The sequence below is a fragment of the Lampetra fluviatilis genome, chromosome 55 (genome assembly GCF_964198595.1).
Source record: "Lampetra fluviatilis chromosome 55, kcLamFluv1.1, whole genome shotgun sequence".
Taxonomy (NCBI): Eukaryota; Metazoa; Chordata; class Hyperoartia; order Petromyzontiformes; family Petromyzontidae; genus Lampetra; species Lampetra fluviatilis.
In genome coordinates, this window is record NC_136329.1 from 7367504 (window position 1) to 7393099 (window position 25596).

The 25596-nt window shown below is 49.5% G+C and overlaps 1 protein-coding gene across 1 annotated transcript; it reads right to left on the minus strand.

Moving 5' to 3' along the window:
* Nucleotides 1-1407: 1407 nt before the first annotated feature.
* On the minus strand, nt 1408-24788 carry LOC144949962 (uncharacterized). Its single transcript, XM_078879952.1, has 10 exons — nt 24688-24788; nt 23233-23338; nt 22049-22132; nt 21371-21505; nt 19435-20786; nt 14612-14647; nt 7772-7877; nt 5951-6037; nt 4728-4901; nt 1408-3074 (listed from the first exon to the last, which is right to left on the minus strand). The coding sequence occupies exons 2-10, from the start codon at nt 23336-23338 to the stop codon at nt 1840-1842; spliced, it is 3315 nt and encodes a 1104-aa protein (XP_078736078.1). The 5' UTR covers nt 24688-24788; the 3' UTR covers nt 1408-1839.
* Between the last annotated feature and the right edge of the window lie 808 nt (nt 24789-25596).

Sequence of the window (25596 nt, forward strand, 5' to 3'; positions counted from 1 at the left end):
GTATGCTGTGTTTGGCTGCTTTGGAGCAGATCCCATGTTGTCCATAAGAGGTCTTTTTGGGGTTAAACTGCGTAAATATAAATGTGTCGTTAAACTCGCCACCACCCGTCACAGCCAATTAGTGACATTTGTCACGTAAATAAAACGTGGCCAATTTGTTACTAGTACAACACTAACCGGTTGTGCGTTGGAGAGTAAAACCCACTACAACCTTCACAATTCGAGTAGCCGTGATGTTTCGCCGCCAGTAATTACAACAGCAACCAGCATCATCCAGAATTGTGGAGAAATCCTCCTCCTGTTTCGGCCTCAAATAGAGCAGGGATGGTAAATGTGATGCCTTCACTTGTGAGCCAAATCAGGTGCGAAGATCAGAGGGGAGTATAATACTCCTCGGGATGGCTTTCCCAAAGCCCGAACAAAGCATGAAAAGCCGCATGCACAACTGCTCTCTAACACATGCCCGAGAAAACGCCATTTAAAATCACACTGCAGAGTAAAACCTCGTCATTTCGGCATTTGATCGTTCTGAATTGGGGATAATTTGGCACGGCTGTCCTTTCGGCATATTAGTAATTTGCCACGAGCCGAATTGCCGTACCGAATGGTCCAATTTCGGCATAGCGCGTTAAGAGCGCCGCCGCGAGCCACGACCAAAAACAACGACTCGGCCCGTTGGAGCGTTAGTGCAGACCTGTCGCTCTGGGCATCACCTTGTTTATGTGCACTCCGTGCAAGCCAAGCCTCTCAGAAATGTCGTCTACGGCCAAATCAAGAAGTAATGGAAAGGGACTGAAGTATAAATCCCTTGGCGTGTGAGACAAATCCAAAGCTTTGGATAAAATGGATGCGGGAGGTGGGTGGGTGTGTCAATGAGTATGGTGCGTGAAGACTGTAGGAGCAAGTGCTGTTAGCGAGCACCTATAAAGGCCGGCACGATACACGAGGAGATGCGGTGGCTAGCACCACGCCCGGCCGCCTTCGTTTCCTCAGTGGCGATGTTTACTACACACCGCTACACCAGGTACTCATTTGACGCTGAGTCGACCTAGGAGAGGCCCAGGACCGGTTCAGATAATCGTCACTGGTTTTGGCCGTTTTGGCCGTGAACCGCACCCGAGTTTGGAAAACTAATTTGGGAAACATTTTTATAGGGGCAGGAGGCACTGGGGAGTACCTTTGTACATAATTCGGAATATTGGATAACTCGGCAAGGCCAGGGCCCCATGTGTGTCGAATTAACAAGGGTTTACTGTAGTTCCCTATCATCACGACAGAAGATCATTCAATCAGACCTCAGCCTCGACGGAAAGCACTTGGCCTCCTCATCGTGCGATTCAACAGAAGCTTTGCGGGATTTACCAAAGGCACTTGAAAGGCCGTGGTGTCAGTAGGGGGGGGGGGGGCTTTGCGATGAACACATTTTGACATTTTACAGCAGCAAAAAAAAACCAGACCGGTCACACTGACCCCTCGGAACCGCTGAACAGTTGGGCGTGGCACCATCACCCCCAACGGTCTTACGTTTTCAAAACGTCTCTCCTCTCTCCTGAAAACTCCCATCGCGTTCTCTGCATGCGCACGGAGAATCGTTTGCCTTCCTTCAACCCCTTCCCGCCCGCACCCTCCGATTAGCGGGGTCGGCCACGTAGGGTGCAAAAGAAGTCCAACGTTCGTACATACGACTCATTTCTTTAGAACTGTTCATTTGTGTTTAGTTGTGTTGTTCCTTTCCCCTTGCCCGCCCGCACCACCTCCGATTAGCGCGGTTGGTCACGCACGTCGGCGAAAGGAGCTCAACGCACGCACCTACCTACCTACCCACGTCGCACGTGCGACTTACTCACGGGCATGCGTCCGAGCGTGCGCCTCCAAGAGGAAACGCTGGAAGAACCCCTTCCCGCACTCCTCGCACGAGTGCGGCCACGCGCCCGCGTGCGTCGAAGAGTGATCCTCCAGCTCGGCGCGCTTCGCGAAGCCCTTGCCGCACTCGGAGCAAACGTGCGGCTTCTCCCCGGCGTGCCGCCGCGTGTGCGTGTGCAGGTTCGAGTGCTGCGAGAAGCACTTTCCGCACTCCTTGCACACGTAGGGCTTCTCGCCCGTGTGCGTCCGCCGGTGCTTCTTCAGGTCGGAGAGCTGCGCGAAGCCCATGCCGCACTCGCCGCAGACGAGCGGCCACACGCCCGTGTGCAGCACCGAGTGGGCCTCCAGGTGCGAGCGCTGGGCAAAGCCCCGGCCGCACTCGGCGCACGTGTGCGGCCTCTCGCCCGTGTGCGTGCGCAGGTGCGTGTGCAGGTTCGAGTGCTGGGCGAACCTCTTGCCGCAGTACTCGCACACGTGCGGCTTCTCGCCAGTGTGCCTGCGCGTGTGCTTCTCCAGGTCGGAGCGGCGGGCGAAGCCCTTGCCGCACTTGGCGCACGCCAGGGGCCAGGCGCCCGTGTGCGAGGCCGAGTGCGCCTCCAGGTTGGAGCGCTGCGCGAACCCTCGGCCGCACTCGCCGCAAACGTGCGGCTTCTCGGCCGCGTGCGTGCGCGAGTGAGTCTCCAGGTTGGAGCGCTGCGTGAAGCCCTTGCCGCACTCGCCGCAGACGTGAGGCTTCTCGCCCGTGTGCGTCCGCGAGTGCCTCACGAGGTCGGAGGCGCGCGCGAAGCGCTTGGCGCACTCGGCGCACTCGTGCGGCTTCTCGCCAGTGTGCGTGCGCGTGTGCGCCTCGTAGCTGGAGCGAACCGCGAAGCCCCGGCCGCACTCGCCGCACACGTGCGACCACTCGCCGCTGTGCGTCCGCGCGTGCGCCTTCAGGTAGGAGCGCGTCGTAAACCCCTTGCCGCACTCCTGGCACGCGTGCGGCTTTTTCCCGGCGACGGCGGCGGTGACGGCGGTGGCGGCGGTGGCGGCGGTGGTGGCGGTGGCGGCGGCGGTGCATGTCGCGGTGCCTTCGAGCGGCTTCCCGCATCGCGAGCAGGCTCGCCGGGTCTCGCCGTCGTGGTCGTCGCGTTGCGCCTTGTCCGTCGTCGCCGTCACTCCGTAGCCTCCGCACTCCTCGCAAAGGAGCTCCGTTGCTTTTCCTTCGTCGGCTGCGTCGGGTGCGGAAAACGCCAAACGCGCAGGCTGATTAACCGACGCACGGGCAGGAAACGGGTTACCGGAAATGGGCGTCGGTAAGATTTTAGGTTTGCAATAAGATTTTAGTGACCTGTTCGCGGTCGCTAGGAGATGTGAACTAACTCGCCTGGCATACAGGAGTTTGCATGGGTTCGATCTCGGCTCGGACACCTGCTGTATATATTTCGAGTCTGCGTGTCTCTCTCTGCGGATTTATAGAACGGCCGATATTTAATCCACGCAGAAACGATCAAGGATTAATAATGTTAACGTGTTTAAGCAAACATTTGAAGGCCAATGTAGACAAATTATTATCGAGGCTTAAACCCCCCCCCCCCCCCCGTTTCCTATGCGTACGTACATTGTCAGTAGACCCCCCCCCATACTTAAGCGTACGCATTTGGGTTAACCCCCCCCTTCCCTCTCCATGCGTACGTACTAAATGGATGATCCCTTATCACGTGGAAATGTATAGCAGCAGCCAAATGCTCTGAGCGCGTGACGTTGATTCTAAATGTGGATGAAAAAAGAACGGAGGACCCCGATAAAAAAATCCACGCGACCACGGGGAGGGAGAGAGAAACACGCAGACTCCAAATATACAGGAGGCAGTTTGACACGTAGCAGGCTTTTGCGATTAATATTATTCATAATAAAGGTAATCCTCCACCACCCGACACAGCCAGTAAGGTTTGTCACGTAAACAATGTGTTACTAGTATAGTGTATAGTGTAGGATAGTGTACAGTGTAGTATAGCATATAGTGTTGTAAAATGTAGTGTATAGTGCAATATAGTGTAGTGTAATATAGTGTAGTGTAATATAGTGTAGTGTATAGTGTAGTGTATAGCAGAGGTGGGACAAAGTCATTGTTATGCAAGTCCAAGTCGAGTCGCAAGTCATCAAATTCATGACTCGAGTCTGACTCGAGTCCAAGTCACATGACTCGAGTCCACATCTCATAGGTGGGACAAAGTCATTGTTATGCAAGTCCAAGTCGAGTCGCAAGTCATCAAATTCATGACTCGAGTCTGACTCGAGTCCAAGTCACATGACTCGAGTCCACACCTCTGGTGTATAGTGTAGTGTAATATAGTGTCGTGTAATATAGTGTAGTGTATATTGTAGTGTATAGTGTAGTGTATAGTGTAGTGTATAGTGTAGTGTGTAATGTAGTGTATAGTGTAGTATATAGTGTAGTGTGTAGTGTAGTGTGTAGTGTAGTGTATAGTGAAGTGTATATTGTAGTGTATAGTGTAATATAGTGTAGTGTATAGTGTAGTGTATAGTGTAGTGTAGTGTGTAGTGTAGTAGTATATAGCGTAGTGTATAGTGTAGTTTACTACTTCAGCCCACCGGTGTGTTGTAGAGTCAATCCACAACATTTACAATTTGAGTAGTACGACGTTTCACTGGTAATTAGCATCATCGGGCGATTTGCCAGCAGAGTGAAACAATCCACCAGCAGGCGTCAGGGTCGGGATCGAACCCACAACCTCCTGCACACCAGGCGAGGGAGTTAACAGCTCCTAGCCACCACGGTGCCTGGATCCCGTGCGACTGAGATTACTGGCGACAAATCAAGAAAAGATTACACCATCTCTGCGATCTAAAGGGGAACGCACCTTGACCAATATCCTCCTCCAACAACTCCACCTCAATGAAATTCTTGTCTGTTGCCGTCGCCGCCGCTGCTGCTGCTGCGGCACTGGTGGTGCTCAGACTTTCGTAGGAATCTGCTTCATCCTCTGGCCTCTCATTATCGGCTCCGTCGACATTAAAAATGTTGACGTCCGGAGCTGTAATTCAGAAAAAAAGGGGCCATAGTCTCTCAATCACGGGGGGGGGGGAGGGGCGATCGTCCTTCCGAGTTTCCACCCTGCTACTTTTTAGAATTCACGGCATCTCGCCTGAGTTTACATCGGATGAGGACGGCGAAAACTCCCGTTGTTACGTTTGACCCTCGTTAGAAAATCGCCATCGATTAAAAATGCTAAAACATTTTCCACGAGCCGTAATGAAAAACTCTCCGGGTGCGCGACCTTCTTCCTCCCTCCTCCCTCCCTCCTTCCTGTTCTTCTTCCGAATGGCTACCGATGTAGATGGCAGAGCAACAACGACAGCGTCACATTCGGGTGGTCAAACAACCGTGTCAAGAGCCAGCGGAGTAGTATGGGTCTCTACGAGCCTGGGTCTACATGAATCCACGCGGCCACGGAGAAAGAGAGACGCAAACTCCAAATGTAGAGGCGTCGTCAGGGTCATGATCGAACCCACCACCTCCTGCGTACCAGGCGAGGTAGTTAACATCTCTTAGCCACTGCCGCAGAACGCACCGTGGCAATACGGTGACCGTCTTTGTTCGATGTATGATTATGGGGGGGCGGATGGGTTGGGGGGGGATGGGGTGGGGGGGGCAGAGTGGGGGGATGGGGTGGGCAGGGTGGTGGGCGGGGTGGGCGGAGTGGGGGGGATGGGGGGGCAGAGTGGGGGGATGGGGTGGGGGGGATGGGGTGGGGGGTGCAGAGTGGGGGGATGGGGGGAGCGGGGTGGGGGGGGATGGGGTGGGGGGGGATGGGGTGGGGGGCAGAGTGGGGGGATGGGGTGGGCAGGGTGGTGGGCGGGGTGGGGGGGGATGGGGGGAGCAGGGTGGGGGGGATGGGGTGGGGGAGGATGGGGGAGATGGGGTAGGCAGGATGGGAGGATGGGGTGGGGAGGATGGGGTGGGGGGAGATGGGGGGGGGATGGGGTGGGAGGGGCAGAGTGGGGGGATGGGGGTGATGGGGTGGGGGTGATGGGGGTGGGCGGGGTGGGGGTGATGGGGTGGGCGGGGTGGTAGGGATCTTACCGTTTTGCTCCACTTCACTTTTCACCACAACCCTCAAATTCTCATCGCCCAGCCTCTCATCTTCATCTTCCGGCATCGCGACAGCTCCTGCACGCGCCGCGGTCGACTCGCCGCCGTTACCATTCGGTGGAACGACACGGCACGAGATTGACGTGGCCACGGCCGTTCCCCCGGTGATAGCGGCGACGGTCTGGAGGTGCTTGTGAACAGCTCAATTTTCGCGGGCAATGATATTTGGCCTACGACAATGAACTACATCATGGGACCTCCTCCTTTGCCAGTACCAAAATATGAGAATAGGTTTTCCCCTTTTTTCTGGCAACAAAACAGCTGTGTTAAGATGTTAAAACACCAAACTGAAACCTTTTACAAGGAATCGTGCCAGCATTAACCACAATGCTTGTGGTCAGAATGCAAACAAAAAACATACTCTGATAGTAGATGATGCATTGTCTTTGAAACTGATTGGACCACACCAGAGACAGCTTTCTTTCGAGCCTCGTCTCAAACGGTGTTAGACCAGAGGATGCCTCTTGGCACCTTTTGGCGTGTAATCATGAGCTGAACTATTTTTCTATTGAATATTTCAGATTTACTGCAATTTACACCCGTCCTTGGACGGGCAAAAAAAATCCAGTGAAATAACATCTTGATTTGAAGCTTTCGTGACTGCAGGAATCCGTACTCTTTGGTTCTTTCGGTAAAGTCCACGTGGGTAGAAAAAATAATAGATCACGACGTTACGATCGCAACACAAGATATCATATAACCTCTCGTCACGGCAGCTCTCTCGCCTACTTAAGCAGTTTTTTCTTGCTGTGGTCGTCTCACCTGATGACGATTGCTTGTGTTGCGATCGAAACGTCGTGATCTATTATTTTTTCCTACCTACGTGACTTTACCGAAAGAACCAAAGAGCATAGTTAAATAATAGTTACCCAACGAACTTACCTTTCATAATAAAGTTTTTTGGGTTAGATCACGTAAGTGGCGTAACCCTCCACGACCTGACAGAGCCGGTGAGGTTAGTCACGTGGTGCCAATTATTTTGTTTATGTGACAAACAATTGAACCTCATGGCGGGATAACCATAAGCCTCCGACTCTCGCATTAACTGCGTTGCGACGTCATTTTATGTCTGTCGAAGGCGAACGACACGGCGATCTATTCCTCTCGACGACACTATACACTACTATACACTACCCTATACACCACTACACATTGGGCTCTATGGAGGCCTATCATTAAGCGATTAGTCGTTAATGGGTGGTCGTTAAGAGGGGTTCTACTGTATTTACAACGGAGGGATACTGCTTTTGCTTAGCGCGTTTTTCGTTTGACGAGTCACTTTTCACGAACGCATCTACTGCTGTATTTCCAGAGCTACATCCTAGGATTGAGAGTGTTTCACTGCGCGAATGATTAATTTACAGTCGATGGTTTACGCTCACTCATCTCGCCATTGTGGGGAACCGCGGTGGCTAGGAGATGTTATCTCCCTCGCCTGGTATGCAGGAGGTCGTGGGTTTGATCCCGACCCCGACGCCTGTTGCTGTATATTTTGGAGTCTGCGTGTCTCTCTCTCTCTCTCCCCTATGGTTGCGTGGATTTTTCTAGGAGTCCTCCGGTTTTTTTCCCTCGCGCGTTTAGAATCAACATCACCGCGCGTTTAGAGTATTTGGCTGCTGCTATACATTTCCACGTGATGATGATGATGACAATAAGTCACTTCGTTGAGCTATCATTCGTGATAGCCAAGTGGCTTCAGCAGCTCAGTAGAGCCTAAACTGGTCAAATAAGAAACGCGTTTAGTTGACTCACCAGCATCTGCATCTTCACGTTTCACCAACGGGTCAGGAGACGTCCCTGGGTTTGGATGCTCTTCGTATTCTTGCTTGATGAACGGCAATTTGAAGTGTGGATCCATCTGAAGGGGAGGCGAACAAAAAGTGGAAATCCTCTCATTCCACAAACGAACCTCACCACAGATCTCATCAAAGAGCTACAAATCATCATCACGCAAAACTCCGATGGTCATTCTCACAGCAGCAGGAGCTTTTGGCTGGCCATCACACAAAGACGATGCTACATACACTACACTATACACTATATATTACGTTATACACTACACTATACACTGCTATACACTACTATACCCTACACTATATATTACGTTATACACTATACACTACGATACCCTACACTATATATTACATTATACACTACACTATACACTGCTATACACTACACTATACACTGCTATACACTACACTATACACTGCTATACACTATACACTACACTATACACTACACTATACACTGCTATACACTACACTATACACTGCTATACACTACACTATACACTGCTATACATTACACTATACACTACTATACACTATACACTACACTATACACTGCTATACATTACACTATACACTGCTATACACTACACTATATACTGCTATACACTACACTATACACTGCTATACACTACACTATACACTACAACAATACACTGCTATACACTACACTATACACTGCTATACACTGTACACTACACTCCTGGCTGGCCATTGAAAAAAGAGATGGTGGTCACCGCATCGCACGCTTTCAGATGCGCTTCTGCAGCCGTCTGGAACGCTCTTCCTTCCGATATTAGGAAGCTACTGGAGCTATGCCACTTTTAAATCATCATCGATATTGACGAACTCATTTCTTTAGAACTTCTTTCAGGGTTAAGTTTGTTGTTCTGCCCCCCGCACCTCCGATTAGCACGGATGGCTACGTACGGTGCTAAAGACATTCATCACAAATACATTACACTATACACTACAACACACATTACACACTATACATTACAATAAGATACACCCTGCACTATACACTACACTATACACAATACAAACTATACTATACACCACATACTACACTGCAACGCTACACACTACACTATATACGACAATTCACACACTATACACTACGCTACGACACACACCATGCAACACAACACACTACACCACTATACTAAATTGAAAATTAATGTCAGTTTAACACGTAGGCTTTCGCGACCAATATTGTTCATAATCAACGATTTTTGGGTTTAGATCGCGTTATTTATAAATGTGTCGTAACCCTCCACCACCCGACACGGCCAATCAGTAAAAAAGTGTCACGTTGACAAAAGACAAATAGTTCACTGCTTTAGCCCACCGGTGTGTTGAAGCGTGAAACCACAACATTTACAATTTGAGTTGTACGACGTTTCGCTGGTAATTGCATCCAGCATCATCGGGCAATTCGCCATTCTGACACATTTATAAATAACGCGATCTAAACCCAAAAATCGTTGATTATGAAAATTAATGTCTTTAGTCCATTGCCCATAAACGGTTAGCAAAAGCCGTACGGTGTGAAAAAAGTTCAACGTACATTCAACAAACATCGACGAATTGTAAGACCACTCGAATTAAAGCTATTTGCTGCTAAACTGAGACATAAACTACGTTTTATTTTTACAAGATGAGACCCCTGGCCATCACAAATGATAGCAGCTCAATCCAAGTGGCGGCTTCTCATCATTATCAACATCACCGCGTGGGAAATTCATAGCAGCAGCCAAACACTCGAAACGCGTGATGCTTGATTCTAAACGTGGTGGGGAAAAACCGGAGGACCCGGAGAAAAATCCACCATGGAGAGAGACGCAAACTCCAAATATACACTGGGCAGGCGTCAGGGGTCGGGGATTAGAACCCACGACCTCCTGCGTACCAGGCGAGGTAGTTAACATATCCTAGCCACCGTGATGATGATGAGAGAGAGACACAAACTCCAAATATACAGCAGCAGGCGTCGTCAGGGTCCGGATGGAACCCACGACCTCCTGCGTACCAGGCGAGGTAGTCAACATCTCATAACCACCGTGATGATAATGAGAGAGACACAAACTCCAAATATACAGCAGCAAGCATAGTCAGGGTTGGGATGGAACCCACGACCTCCTGCGTACCAGGTGAGGTAGTTCACATTTCCTAGCCACCGTGATGATGATGAGAGAGAGACACAGACTCCAAATATACAGCAGGCAGGCATCGTCAGGGTTGGGATAAAACCCACGACCTCCTGCGTACCAGGCGAGGTAGTTCACATCTCCTAGCCACCGTGATGATGATGAGAGAGAGACACAGACTCCAAATATACAGCAGCAGGCGTCGTGATGATGATGAGAGAGAGACACAGACTCCAAATATACAGCAGCAGGCATCGTCAGGGGTCGGGGATTAGAACCCACGACCTCCTGCGTACCAGGCGAGGTAGTTCACATCTCATAGCCACCGTGATGATGAGAGAGAGAGAGACACAGACTCAAAATATACAGCAGCAGGCATCGTCAGGGTTGGGATAAAACCCACGACCTCCTGCGTACCAGGCGAGGTAGTTCACATCTCCTAGCCACCGTGATGATGATGAGAGAGAGACACAAACTCCAAATATACAGCAGCAAGCATAGTCAGGGTTGGGATGGAACCCACGACCTCCTGCGTACCAGGTGAGGTAGTTCACATTTCCTAGCCACCGTGATGATGATGAGAGAGAGACACAGACTCCAAATATACAGCAAGCAGGCACCGTCAGGGTTGGAATGGAACCCACGACCTCCTGCGTACCAGGCGAGGTAGTTCACATCTCATAGCCACCGTGATGATGATGAGAGAGAGACACAGACTCCAAATATACAGCAGCAGGCATCGTCAGGGGTCGGGGATTAGAACCCACGACCTCCCGCGTACCAGGCGAGGTAGTTCACATCTCATAGCCACCGTGATGATGATGAGAGAGAGAGACACAGACTCCAAATATACAGCAGCAAGCATCGTCAGGGTCGGGATGGAACCCACGACCTCCTGCGTACCAGGCGAGGTAGTTCACATCTCATAGCCACCGTGATGATGATGAGAGAGAGAGACACAGACTCCAAATATACAGCAGCAGGCATCGTAATGGTTGGGATGGAACCCACGACCTCCTGCGTACCAGGTGAGGTAGTTCACATCTCATAGCCACCGTGATGATGATGAGAGAGAGACACAGACTCCAAATATACAGCAGCAGGCATCGTCAGGGTTGGGATGGAACCCACGACCTCCTGCGTACCAGGCGAGGTAGTTAACATCTCCTAGCCACCGTGATGATGATGAGAGACACAGACTCCAAATATACAGCAGCAGGCATCGTCAGGGTTGGGATGGAACCCACGACCTCCTGCGTACCAGGCGAGGTAGTTCACATCTCCTAGCCACCGTCATGATGATGAGAGAGAGACACAGACTCCAAATATACAGCAGCAAGCATTGTCAGGGTTGGGATGGAACCCACGACCTCCTGCGTACCAGGCGAGGTAGTCAACATCTCATAGCCACCGTGAAGACGATGAGAGACACAGACTCCAAATATACAGCAGCAGGCATCGTCAGGGGTCGGGGATTAGAACCCACGACCTCCTGCGTACCAGGCGAGGTAGTTCGCATCTCATAGCCACCGTGATGATGATGAGAGAGAGACACAGAGACTCCAAATATACAGCAGCAGGCATCGTCAGGGTTGGGATGGAACCCACGACCTCCTGCGTACCAGGCGAGGTAGTTCACATCTCATAGCCACCGTGATGATGATGAGAGACAGAGACACAGACTCCAAATATACAGGAGCAGGCATCGTCAGGGTTGGAATGGAACTCACGACCTCCTGCGTACCAGGCGAGGTAGTTCACATCTCATAGCCACCGTGATGATGATGAGAGAGAGAGACACAGACTCCAAATATACAGCAGCAGGCATCGTCAGGGTTGGGATGGAACCCACGACCTCCTGCGTACCAGGTGAGGTAGTTCACATCTCATAGCCACCGTGATGATGATGAGAGAGAGAGAGACACACAGACTCCAAATATACAGCAGCAGGCATCGTCAGGGTTGGGATGGAACCCACGACCTCCTGCGTACCAAGCGAGGTAGTTAACATCTCCTAGCCACCGTGATGATGATGATGAGAGAGAGACACCAGGCATCGTCAGGGTTGGGATGGAACCCACAACCTCCTGCGTACCAGGCGAGGTAGTTCACATCTCATACCCACCACGGCGCGCTGCTTGCAAAGACGAGAAAGCCATCGACGATGAATATTCGTGATGTCGGGAAGGAACGTCACCGATATTTATAAAGAAGCTGTGGGTCACATGTTTAACTGTAGGGCCAACCGTAGGGCTCATGTGGATTACAGTCCGTTAAGCCAACAGTATCAGAGAATGTATTTATAGTGGGAGGAATCCGATGATCCTTAAAGCTCTTTTTCCCCACAGATGTCCAGTAAAGCGGTTGTGCGATTCTGGCCAGAACCATGAGCCTTACAGATTATACAGATAGACCCCGAGTTACGATGGTCAGACTTACGATATTTCGATCTTACGATGGCGATATGACAAAATTGCCATCAACAACCTAACATCGTTCAAGTTTGCAGACGACGGACAGAATGTTGGTGACCACAGTACAATATGATACGTTACGATACGTTCAATGCATGGTATGATGCGTAGCTTTAGCGATTTCATTTTAGGGTTACCACGATACGATACATACGTTAAATGCAGGTTAAAAGTTATAGCAGATAGGATTGTTTCCTGAAAAAACTTTCTATTAAATTGCAGTTCATATAGGTAGGCAAAGAATTTACCTTGTTTTTTTACTTTACATTTTACTGTGCAATACAGTATTGTAATTAATAAATACATACAGTATATAGTTTATAAAGTAAATTGCTCTGTTTTGCTAAATTATCACCATTCTTTAAGACTCCTGGGTAGGCTAGGCATTCTTCGACTTACGATATTTTTGACTTACGATGGGGTCGTCGTAACGCATCTCCATCGTAAATAGAGGACTACCTGTATATACACACACACACTGGCATATCAGAAAGTTGCTGTTGTTATTATGAGCTATTTTGGATGCTGCTATAAATGTCCACGTTATGATGATAACCTTTAGTTGAGCTCCTATCATTTGTGATGGCCAGGGTCGCTTCTGAAACAAGACTCTACATAGCTTAGTAGGGCCTTATCTGGTCAAAACAATCCATAGTTTATACCATTGGAACCTCATTTGCCAGAAGAAAAAATATCTACATTTTATTTATTAGGTATAACCCTGCGAGCCATTCGTTTTTTGTTTATTTTTTTTTATTTTCTTTGAATCTATATCTACATTTTATTGATTAGGCATAACCCTGCGAGCCATTCGTTTTTTGTTTATTTTTTTTTGTTATTTTCTTTGAATCTATATCTACATTTAATTGATGAGGTATAACCCTGCGAGCCATTCGCTTTTTGTTTATTTTTTTGTTATTTTCTTTGAATCTATATCTACATTTTATTTATTAAGGTATAACCCTGTGAGCCATTCGTTTTTTTATTTTCTTTGAATCTATATCTACATTTTATTTATTAAGGTATAACCCTGGGAGCAATTCGGTTTTTGATTATATTTTTTGTTATTTTCTTTGAATCTATATCTACATTTTATTGATTAGGTATAACCCTGCGAGCCATTCGTTTTTTTTTTATTTTTTTATTTTCTTTGAATCTATATCTATATTTCATTGATGAGGAATAACCCTGTGAGCCATTCGTTTGTTGTTTTTTGTTATTTTCTTTGAATCTATATCTACATTTTATTGATTATGTATAACCCTGTGAGCCATTCGTTTTTTGATATTTTCTTTGAATCTATATCTACATTTTATTTATTAAGGTATAACCCTGTGAGCCATTCGGCTCTTTACTTCACCCAAAGACCCATGAGTGCCCGTCAACAAAGTTGTCTATCTACTGCTGGATGAATGCCTCCAACCCCACGCTGTGCAAGGCATGGGGGGGGGGGGTGGTAACTTGACCATACTTCTTGGTTCTTTCGGTAAATTCTAGATTTGAAGCTTTCGTGACTGCAATGATTCATATTCTTAGGTTTTTTCGGTAAAGTCACGTAGGTAAAACATTAAAATTAATGAAAGTAAAATAAAACAAAACAAAAAAAATAAAATTCACGACGTTTCGGAGGCAACACAAGTCTCCGTCATCAGGTGGGACCGTCACAGCCGAATTAGCTGCATAAGCAACTTGCTTATAAGGGATTACATCTTGAATCATTGCTTCACTTGATGCAGCTAATTCGGCTGTGACGGTCCCACCTGATGACGGAGACTTGTGTTGCCTCCGAAACGTCGTGAATTTTATTCTTTCGGTAAAGTCACGTAGAAGGGAAATAATAAAAATAATAAACATTTAACATAATAAAATATGATTATGTTTTATTTTTATTTTGTAATAAAATATGATTATTATGTTTTATTTTATAATCAAATATGATTATTATGTTTTATTTTATTATTTCCCTTCTACGTGACTTTACCGAAAGAACCAAGAAGATGAATCCCTGCAGTCACGAAAGCTTTAAATCGAAATTTAAGTTCAACATAGTCGACACTATATGACTACACTATACACTACAATACACACTACATAACTACACTACACACTGCACTATACACTACTACAAGGCCATACTTCACCACGCCGGTCGTCACCTGCGGGGCTTTAAGGACTCACCACGTGTTGACTCTTCACGTCTGTCTGTCTCTCTAAGCCACGTGTCTCTCTGTGTGTGTCTCTCTAATCCACGTCTGTGTCTCTGTGTGTGTCTCTCTAATCCACGTCTGTCTCTGTGTGTCTGTCTAAACCACGTCTGTGTGTCTCTCTAATCCACGTCTCTGTGTGTCTCTGTGTGTCTCTCTAAACCACGTCTGTGTGTGTCTGTGTGTGTCTCTCTATCCCCGTCTGTCTGTCTCTAGCCACGTCTGTCTGTCTGTCTCTCTAAGCCACGTGTCTCTCTGTGTGTCTCTCTAATCCACGTCTGTGTCTCTGTGTCTGTCTCTCTAATCCACGTCTGTCTCTGTCTCTCTAAGCCACGTGTCTCTCTCTAAGACACGTCTGTGTCTCTGTGTCTGTCTCTAAGACACGTCTGTGTCTCGGTGTCTCTCTAAACCACGTGTGTCTCTGTCTCTTTAAGCCACGTCTGTCTCTCTGTGTCTGTCTCTCTAATCCACGTCTGTCTGTCTCTCTAAGCCACGTGTCTCTGTGTCTGTCTCTAAGACACGTCTGTGTCTCTCTGTGTGTCTCTGTGTGTCTCTCTAAGCCACGTCTGTGTGTGTCTCTGTGTGTGTCTCTCTATCCCCGTCTCTCTTGTATCTAGACACGTCTGTCTGTCTCTCTAAGCGACGTGTCTCTGTCTCTGTCTCTCTAAACCACGTCTGTGTGTCTCTGTGTCTGTCTCTCTAAACCACGTCTGTGTGTGTCTCTGTGTCTGTCTCTCTAAGCCACGTGTGTCTGTGTCTCTCTAAGCCACGTCTGTCTGTGTCTCTCTAAACCACGTGTCTCTCTATCCGCGTCGGTATGTGTCTGTCTCTAAGCCACGTCTGTGTCTGTCTGTCTGTCTAAGCCACGTCTGTCTCTGTGTGTCTGTCTCTGTCTGTCTAAGCCACGTCTGTCTCTCTCTATCCCCGTGTCCCTCTATCCCCGTCTGTGTTTGTCCCTCTAGCCCCGTGTCTTCATCTAGTCACCGCCCCCTCCCTGTCTCTCTCCCTGTCTCTCTCTCCACGTCTCCCCCTGTCTCAATGTCTCTCTCTCGATGTCTCTCCCTGTCTCTCTCCCTTTGTCTCCCTGTCTCTCTCTCCACGTCTCCCCCTGTCTCAATGTCTCTCTCTCGATGTCTCTCCCTGTCTCTCTCTCCACGTCTCCCCCTGTATCAATGTCTCTCTCTCTCCCTGTCTCTCTCTCGATGTCTCTCCCTGTCTCTCTCCCTGTCTCTCTCTCCACGTCTCCCCCTGTCTCAATGTCTCTCTCTCGATGTCTCTCCCTGTCTCTCTCCCTGTCTCTCTCTCTCCACGTCTCCCCCTGTCTCAATGTCTCTCTCTCTCCCTGTCTCTCTCCCCCTGTCTCGATGTCTCTCCCTGTCTCTTGTCTCCCTTTGTCTCTCCTCCTCGTGTCTCCGTAAGCCCCCACCCCCCTTCTGCACGGCGCATCGAAGCGACAAGATGCAGCACAAGACACTGAAGCAGACACCGACCGCTCGAGGGGGAGGGGAGTCGAACCGAGGCCGGATCTCGCCCCCTGCTTTGGGGCCGTCCATAAATGACGTCACGCACCTGGGAGGGGGGTCAGACATTTGTGACGATGGGGGGGGGGAGGGGTGAGAAATGTGACGTCACATCAAAATGCGCAACTTTAAATAAATATAGACAACACGTTCTACTTAATTAAATAGACTTTTTAATAAATGTTTTCTCCTACAACATCAGAGTGCAGCGCCACGTTAAATACGCACTACAATGACAATAGTTTAAAGCGATTTGAAGCATGTTTTATTTTGGGGGGGGCAGAGCTTTGTGACGTCATATTTGAGGGGGGGGGTCTGACTTTTTGTGACGCCGTGTGACTAGGGGGGGGGGGGTCAAAAATCGCGTGACGTCATTTATGGACGGCCCCTTTGCTTGTTTAGGTTACCACAAAGTCACTTGTCCGTCCACATCCACCTCCCACACCTGGCAACCCCCCCCCCCCTATCAGTTTAACACTGTAAGCAGGGCATTCTCAACCAATATCATTCATCCACAAGGTTTTTTTTTTATTTCATGAGATTAGGTTTTTTTGGGGAGCTAAATCGCGTAAATGCATTTTTGTAACACTCATACGGGACGATAATACACTGTAACAACACATTCCTGGGGAGGGAGCTGGTAGGAACGTTGGGTTGCTCGGTCAATGGCCAGGGTCAACGGCGGCGTGGTGTATTCCGCAAATATGGCCGACTGTGAGGGCGGGCACAAGCCGACGTGAGTAGGTTAAACGTTGAGTTTTATAAGGGCACCACGGGGTGACCAGCCCCTCGCCACCCAGCCCCAACCCAGTCACCGTGCTGTGACGGTTCCACCTGAAGACGGAAGCTTGTGTTGCCTCCGAAACGTCGTGATTTTTATTTTATTAATTTAAAAAAATTTACCTACGTGACTTTACCGAAAAAAACCTAAGAATATGAATCCTTGCAGTCACGAAAACTTCAAATCTAGAATCAATTAGCAAAGGTTTGTCACGTAAACAGAACGTGCTAATTCGTTCCTACTACAGAACACCGGTTGTGTTGGAGAGCAAAGCCACAACATTGACAATGAGTTCGACGTTTCGCCAGTAATTACAACCAGCATCATCAGGCGACAGCCAGACTTGTGGAGAAATCCTCCAGTTTCGTACTAAAATAGCTGTACGAACGGTAATCCCTATTGAAGTATGGTGACCCTGTATAGACATGCATTTAAACAATGTATTCTTTAATGATTCGCTTCCAAGCAGCACTCAGTTCCTACCATAGTATAGACCAATGCAGACCTTATGTCACCCCCGTGCCCTTATAAATCTCAAAGTTCATCCTTTTTTTTTTATTACACGCTTTTATTTAACTCACTGTTGTTGTCGTATCCTCAAATCTTGTAACTCAATTTTAACCCACTTCCCAATGTGGTATCGACTGCAAACTTGGTATACTTATGTCATACTGAGGACAATACCATATTCTATCATAAAAAAATATTTTTTAACATTAATTTTTATATGTTATGTTTCGGCTTGGGTCTAATTGTCCACGCTCAACTGACGTTGGCTGTAAATCACCACGGCCCCTTACGTTATGGCAAGCTTCGGGGTCACTTCCTGGAGTCGTGGAGTTCTGCCATTACGAGTCGGGTACATTTCATTAAAGCGTGTTTAAAAAAAAGTATTTTTTAATTATGACTTAAATACTGTCATGGACGTTTAATGACCCAGCACCGTACAAGGTTTTGAGACTCGTGTGACAGGACAGGATAGACACATATTCTAGATTTGAAGCTTTCGTGACTGCAAGGATTCATATTCTTAGGTTTTTTCGGTAAAGTCACGTAGGTAAAAACATTAAAAAGTAAAATAAAATAAAAATCACGACGTTTCGGAGGCAACACAAGCTTCCGTCTTCAGGTGGTACCGTCACAGCCACGACAGCTGTATCAAGTAAATGAGAGATTGCAGGAGCTACCACTCCACCACCTTCTCCAACCATTATATAAACGGAGTGGTAGCTCCTGTAATCTCTCATTTACTTGATACAGCTGTCGTGGCTGTGACGGTACCACCTGAAGACGGAAGCTTGTGTTGCCTCCGATACGTCGTGATTTTTATTTTACTTTTTAATGTTTTTACCTACGTGACTTTACCGAACAAACCTAAGAATAGGATAGACACATGTATATATGTTTTACGTGCAAAGGGAATCTCGTTGCATAATAAATAAATCTGCTTCCCACGTTGAAAGAAATAATATAACCTTTGGCATTACCGGGTTCAGTGCAGGTTTGTCATCCCATTGGTCATCTCATTCTGGTGGATTGTAGAGCCCGTCGAGATCCACCAACATTGATCATCAGTGCTCAGTGTATCGACCATCGCTGCAGTAAGGGATTGATAATGATCACGAGACAGCTGATCTCTTAGTAACCCTTCTCCCGCTCCGAGACGCCTGCAAGATGCGGGGTGGTGGGTGGGTTCCGAATCTCGGAACGGCGCGAACGGCTCCGTTGTTCTTACAAAGACGTCGTTACTCACCGCATAGAACCGTAGAGCGACACGACCGCCGCCAAAAATCTGTGCCACACACCCCTCCCCGCGTGGCCTCGTGGTGGGAGCCTTCCCGGGCGTAAGTCGTGCCGATGAAGTTGTTTTTATTTCATCTTCCGATGACGTACGTGCACGCACGTCATCGAAGACTGATGACGTACACATGATCAGGCCTGAGCTCGGGCCTAGTTCATAGTGCACACGGTTCAGCCTGAGTCGAGCCCAGTTAGTCGCGCATCGGAATGGGAAAGGGTTAATAGCTCTTGAATACAAATAGTTTGTGTGTATGCTGAACTTCTTTCGCACCGCACGTAGCCAGCCGGGCTAATCGAGGTGCGGAGTTTAAGTGGGCATGATGCGACAATGGCAACTGGTGCTCTTTGTATTATTTTATCTCATAAATTCACCGTGGTCAATAGAAACGCGACTCTGTTTCAAGGCGTTGGCTGCGCGGTAGACATTCTATATATTAAAAAAATCTTTGCAGCGTACACAAACGCATCTTCTTGATTCTTTATCTGCCTTCTCGACAGACCTGTTCTCCACCTGAAGACGGCTGCTTGCGTTGTGGCCGAAACGTCGTGGGAATTATTTTATGTTTTTATTATTTTATTATTTTCCTTCTACGTGGTGACTTTACCGAAAGAACCAAGAAGATGAATCCCTGCAGTCACGAAAGCTTTAAATCGAAAAGTACACAACTCCTCGAACATTCAGGTCATCTGCCCGACGTGCGACTCGGAGTGCAGGGTCAATTGGGAGCGTTGCAAAAAGCCCTTGCCGCACTCGGCGCACGCGTACGGCCTCTCGCCCGTGTGCGTCCGCGCGTGTTTCGCCAAATTGTTGCGGTGGGCGAAGCGCTTCCCGCACTCGCCGCAGACGTGCGGCCTCTCCCCGGTGTGTACCGCGGAGTGCACGTTCAGCTGGGAGCGCTGCGCAAAGCCCCTGCCGCACTCCCCGCACGCGTGCGGTTTCTCGCCCGTGTGCGTCCTGCCGTGCGCCTCCAGGTCGGAGGGCCGCACGAAGCGCTTCCCGCACTCCCGGCACCCGTGCGGCTTGTCGCCCGTGTGCGTGGCGGAGTGCACTTTCAGCTGGGAGCGCTGAGCGAAGCGCTTGCCGCACTCGGCGCACCCGTGCGGCCTCTCGGCCGTGTGGGTCATGCGGTGCATCTTCAGGTGCTCGCGACGCGCGAACCCCTTCCCGCACTCATCGCACGCGTGTGGCCTGTCGCCCGTGTGCGTCGCCGAGTGCCCCTTCAGGTGCTCGCGGCGGGCGAACGCCTTGCCGCACTCGGCGCACGGGTACGGCTTCCGGCCGGCGTGCGTCGCCGCGTGCGCTTGCAGATTGTGACGCTGCGCGAAGCGCTTTCCGCAATCGGGGCACGCGTGCGGCTTCCCCCCGGCGTGCGTCCTCGCGTGCTTTGTGAACTCCGAACGTTGCGCGAACCCCTTCCCGCACTCCGCGCACACGTGCGACCATTCTCCCGCGTGTACCGCGGAATGCTTCTTTAACGTGTAGGGGGTCGCGAACGTCTTGCCGCACTCGTCGCAAGCGTGCGGCTTCTCGCCCGTGTGCGTCCTCGCGTGGGCAACCAAATGGGAACGCCGCACGAAGCCCCTCCCGCACTCCTCGCACGCGTGAGGCCTTTCGCCCGTATGCGTCGCGGAGTGCAAGTTCAGCTGGGAGCGCTGAGCGAAGCGCTTCCCGCACTCCGCGCACGCGTGAGGCTTCTCCCCAGTGTGCGTCCTCGAGTGCGCCACCAATTCGGAGGGCCGGGCGAACCCCTTCCCGCAATCGCCACACGCGTGCCGCCTCTCAGCAGCATTCGGCTGGGAACTCTGCTCGAAGCCCTTCCCACGACGCCTGCAGACGTGTGGCCGCGTGCCGGTGCACGGTCCGGAACGCGCGTTTGAATTGCGGCGCCCTCGCTCCGTGCCGTCGGCGGCGACCGTCGTGCGACGGCCGGCGCCCCCGTGCGCCTTCCCGCATCGCTCACAGGCGCGTTGCGTCTCGCCGGGGAGCTCCGGGAAGCCTCCGCCACCGGCGCACCCCTCGCACGCGAGTTCCGCGTCTTTTGCTTCGTCTGTTTTGAACAAAAAGGAAGGAGGGGAGCGAATCGTTCGATCAGCCGATGCCAGCGTAGAAGCAAAACTATCGGTCCCGGAAAACAGCACCGTTAACATTTCACGTTTGCATTTTTTATGGTCAAGGGCTACTTAAATAATGATTCTGCTCCGTTCCAAAATCAACGGCCAAAGTCTGTGCTCCTATAACGCTGCGTGTTGTTTTCATAACGCGACTTGGTTATAACGCGATGATGAATGTATTATAGGGAACTCATTTTTTACAACGCGAATACGAATTGGATATCGTCACGCGATCGTGCGAACAAAACTACGTCGCACGAGTAGGAATAAGTGGTTATAATACGGCTGCCTCGGTGTAGCATCATCATCATCATCGCACAAGGCGTTGGGATGCTGCTGGATGCTTCTAGATGCTACCCACGCGCCTCGGTCTTTGTTCAGACCTGCGTTACACATCTCACATGTTATCGCAGACTGTGCTTTACCCCCTATATTAAAACATTTTTCATAACGCGATTTTTCCATGACGTGGAGAAGAGACTGTTTATCGAAGGTAGTGGAGTGGTTGAGGAGGACTCACCTTCACACGTGTCTTCCTTTGACAACTCCACCTCGATGAAGTTCTGGTCTGGAGCATCCACACATCCGCGGGAATCGCCCATCTCCACTGGCCTCTTGCTACCTCCTTCACATTTGACAATCCACACATCTGTGGCTGTAATTTAGAAAACGCGCGATGGTAAGAATGGGCAGTTCGACGCGTCAAAATACCAGGGCGGTCAAGAGTTCTTCTCATAATGCTTACAATTCTTGCTATATTGCCTTGGTTTGCCTCTTTGGTTGTAAACATCAAACCATTGTGATATCTCACCTATTTGTATGCATGTTGAACTCCTTTCGTTACCTATGTAGCCAACCGTGAAAATCGGAGGTGCGGGAGAAGCACAACAAACTAAACGCAAAAAGCTTCCTAATATCGGAAGAGCATTCCAGACGGCCACAGGAGCGCATCTGATAGCGTGCAATGCGGTCACAATCTTTGTTTGCAATGAGTGCAATGCAGTTTTGGCGAGCACTGGGACAGACATTGCAGTACACGTCACGACACGTGCCAGAGAAGATTGTACACGCCGCAGCTTGGTAATGTTTTTGCCAGACATCCCGTAGAGTAGCGAGTTGCAATATTCGAGCCATGTCGGTATAAAATAAAATAAATCTCATTGATCCGCTAAACCTTCGTGTAGGAATGAGCCCTTACCTTGTTTCTCAAATTCAGTTTTCACCGCTTTCCTCAACCTCTCATCGTCCAGACCCGCTTCATCTCCTTGCACCTCAACTGCTCCTACACAAGAGATAAAGATCCCCCGTGTAACCTCAAGAGACTGTTGGGGCAAGTGCTGTTGGCGAGCACCTATGAAGGCCGGCACTGCACACAGTGGACAGTCGCGCTAAATACTGCGTTGATTCATAAATTCGTTGTTTTAAGTCAGATCGCCGTGTGAGTAAAATGTGTGTCGTAAAAGCCTCCCTCCACCCAATACGGCCAATTCATAAATTTGTCGCGTGATGAACAACCGCCGCCAGCTGATCACTACTGGTAACAAAGGTATCGTTATCGTTTACGAGAAAATGCACATTTTTGATTGCATGAGTACCCCAACCCAACCGTATGCATGTGTGTTGAACTTCGTTTGCACCACCGTACGTAGCCAAATGAGGCGGGAAGGACAACAAATATAACACAACAAGCAGTTCTCAAGAAATGAGTTTTCAATCTAGATAATTTAAGAGTGGTATAGCTTCCAGCGGCTTCCAAATGTCGGAAAAGTATACCAGACCAGCTGCAGAAGCGCATCTAAAAGCATGTGATGCGGTGACCGTCTTTGTTCCGATGGTTAACCAGAAGTGTAGTGTATAGTGTAGTGTATAGCAGCGGGCGTTCGACACTTCACGTGGCCTCAGGGTGCACATGGCCTGGCACAAGCGTCGTGGTGACGTCACCGCCACTTAGTGGCGAATGGCGGTTGTTGTTGTTGTTGTATAGCAGTGTATAGCATTTTAGAATTGGATTTGAGTGTACAGAGTGGTTTGCTATGCAACACATTCCTGCGGAGGGAGCTGGTAGGAATGTTGGGTTGCTCGGTCAATGGCCAGGGTCAACGGCGGCGTGGTGTATTCCGCAAATATGGCCGACTGTGAGGGCGGGCACAAGCCGGCGTGAATAGGTTAAACATTGAGTTTTATAAGGGCACCACGGGGTGACCAGCCCCTCCCCACCCAGCCCCTCCCCACCCTCCCCTCTCCACCCAGCCCCACCCCATCCATTTTTGGATGCACGATGGACGGACGGACACAATAATCCCCTGTGGGCTGGTGGAACCAGGTGGTTCCTACCAGTATCGAATAGCATTGCAATAGTATTTGATAGCTATGCTCACTCACCATCATCTGCATATTCACGTTTCACAGTCAAGTCAGAGCCTGTTACTGGATTTGGATGTTCTTCGTATTCTTGTTTGATGAAGGGCAATTCGAAGTGTGGATCCATCTGAAGGGGAAACAAACGAAAAATTGTAATCCTCTCATTCTATTAACGAACGGCAAAACCTCGCCGACCTCGTCAAGGAGCTATAAAACCATCACGCGAACTCCGATGGGTCATCCTCACAGCTGCAGAGAGACACCGCAAACTCCAAATCTACAGCGGCAGGCGTTGGGGTAGGGATCGAACCCACGACCTCCTGCATAGCAGGTGAGGTAGTTAACATCTCCACAGGGAGAGAGACGCAAACTCCAAATCTACAGCAGCAGGCGTTGGGGTCGGGATCGAACCCACGACCTCCTGCATACCAGGCGAGGTAGTTAATATCTCCACAGGGAGAGAGACGCAAACTTCAAATCTACAGCAGCAGGCGTTGGGGTCGGGATCGAACCCACGACCTCCTGCAGACCAGGCGAGGTAGTTAACATCTCCACAGGGAGAGAGACGCAAACTTCAAATCTACAGCAGCAGGCGTTGGGGTCGGGATCGAACCCACGACCTCCTGCAGACCAGGCGAGGTAGTTAACATCTCCACAGGGAGAGAGACGCAAACTCCAAATCTACAGCAGCAGGCGTTGGGGTCGGGATCGAACCCACGACCTCCTGCATACCAGGCGAGGTAGTTAACATCTCCACAGGGAGAGAGACGCAAACTTCAAATCTACAGCAGCAGGCGTTGGGGTCGGGATCGAACCCACGACCTCCTGCAGACCAGGCGAGGTAGTTAACATCTCCACAGGGAGAGAGACGCAAACTTCAAATCTACAGCAGCAGGCGTTGGGGTCGGGATCGAACCCACGACCTCCTGCAGACCAGGCGAGGTAGTTAACATCTCCTAGCCACCGTGGTGCTGGGCTGAACGATTAATCGATTTCAAATCGCAATTTGAAACAATGCGATTAGCCAATCGCAAAGGCTGCGATTTTTTGCGATTTGAAAAGTCCTATTACTTTCCTATTGGAATTGTTTTATTTTTTTAATATTATAACTTTATTTATTTAACTTAACAATTGTTCTATGTTTGACTGTTCTATTTCAATGAAAACATTTGAATAAATACATGTTGGAGGCAATTCATATATTTTAAGTTCTTATCCTTGCATTAGAATATATAGAGCAGTTCATATGTTGATGGTATCATGTGGTAATGCTCCATCACATGTATTCAATCTATTACACAGTGAATATTGAACTGAAGCTTGACTTTTAAAAAAATTAATCGCAAATAAAATCGCAATTATCTGTCAATAAAATCGCAATGAGACATTTTCCCCAAATCGTTCAGCCCGAGTGGAGGGGGTCGTTTGACCATACTTCACCACGCTGGTCAATGCGGGTTGAAATGAAGGACTCACTCCGCGTTTGTCTCCCTCCACGTCTCTCTGTTTGTCTTTCTCCACGTCTCTGTGTCTGTGCCTCTGTCTAAATCTGTCTTGTGTCTCTGTAGCGACCTCATCCGCCCCATTCGCATCGCAGCAGGCGACAAGATGCACCGACAAGACAAAATACGTTCAACGGCTAGATTGCGTACAAGACGAACTCGCCTTCCAAACTAAGACAGCCCAACCATCATCGGGCGTGTGGAGTGTGTGTACAGTGGCCTGAGCGGTGAATCGAAGAGATGTGGGTTGGCGAAAACGAGATGTTGACTACCTCGCCTGGTGTGCAGGAGGTCGTGGGTTCGATCCCAAACCTGACGATGCCTGCTGCTGTAGATGTGGAGTTTGCGTGTCTCTCTCATCTTCATCACGGTGGCGATGAGATGTTAACTACCTCGCCTGGTGTGCAGGAGGTCGTGGGTTCGATCCTGAACCTGATGCCTGCTGCTGTAGATTTGGAGTTTGCGTCTCTCTCTCATCATCATCACGGTGGCTAGGAGATGTTAACTACCTCGCTTGGTGTGCAGGAGGTCGTGGGTTCGATCCCGACCCTGACGATGCCTGCTGTTGTAGATTTGGAGTTTGCGTCTCTCTCTCATCATCATCACGGTGGCGAGGAGATGTTAACTACCTCGCCTGGTGTGCAGGAGGTCGTGGGTTCGATCCCGAACCTGACGATGCCTGCTGCTGTCCGCTACGAACCCGGCGACCTGAGTTCGATTCCCGCTCAAAGGCCACCACCGGTTGACGATTATTTGAACCGGTCCTGGGCCTCCCCTAGGTCGACTCAGCCTCAAACGAGTAACTGGTGTGGTGTGTGAACATCGGCACTGGGGTGACAAAGGCGGCCGGGCATGGTGAATCCAAGTCCCGGGCGAAGCCGGG

Excerpts from the sequence above, each read along its gene's own strand:
- LOC144949962 (XM_078879952.1), bottom strand. The coding sequence starts at position 23,338 with ATGGATCCACACTTCGAATTGCCCTTCATCAAACAAGAATACGAAGAA. Across the intron at positions 14,648-19,434 it reads CCCTGCACTCCGAGTCGCAC|TTAGAGAGACAGACAGACGT; the intron begins GTCGGGCAGATG and ends GAGACACGTGGC. Across the intron at positions 6,038-7,771 it reads ACGTGAAGATGCAGATGCTG|GAGCTGTCGCGATGCCGGAA; the intron begins GTGAGTCAACTA and ends CGGCGCGTGCAG.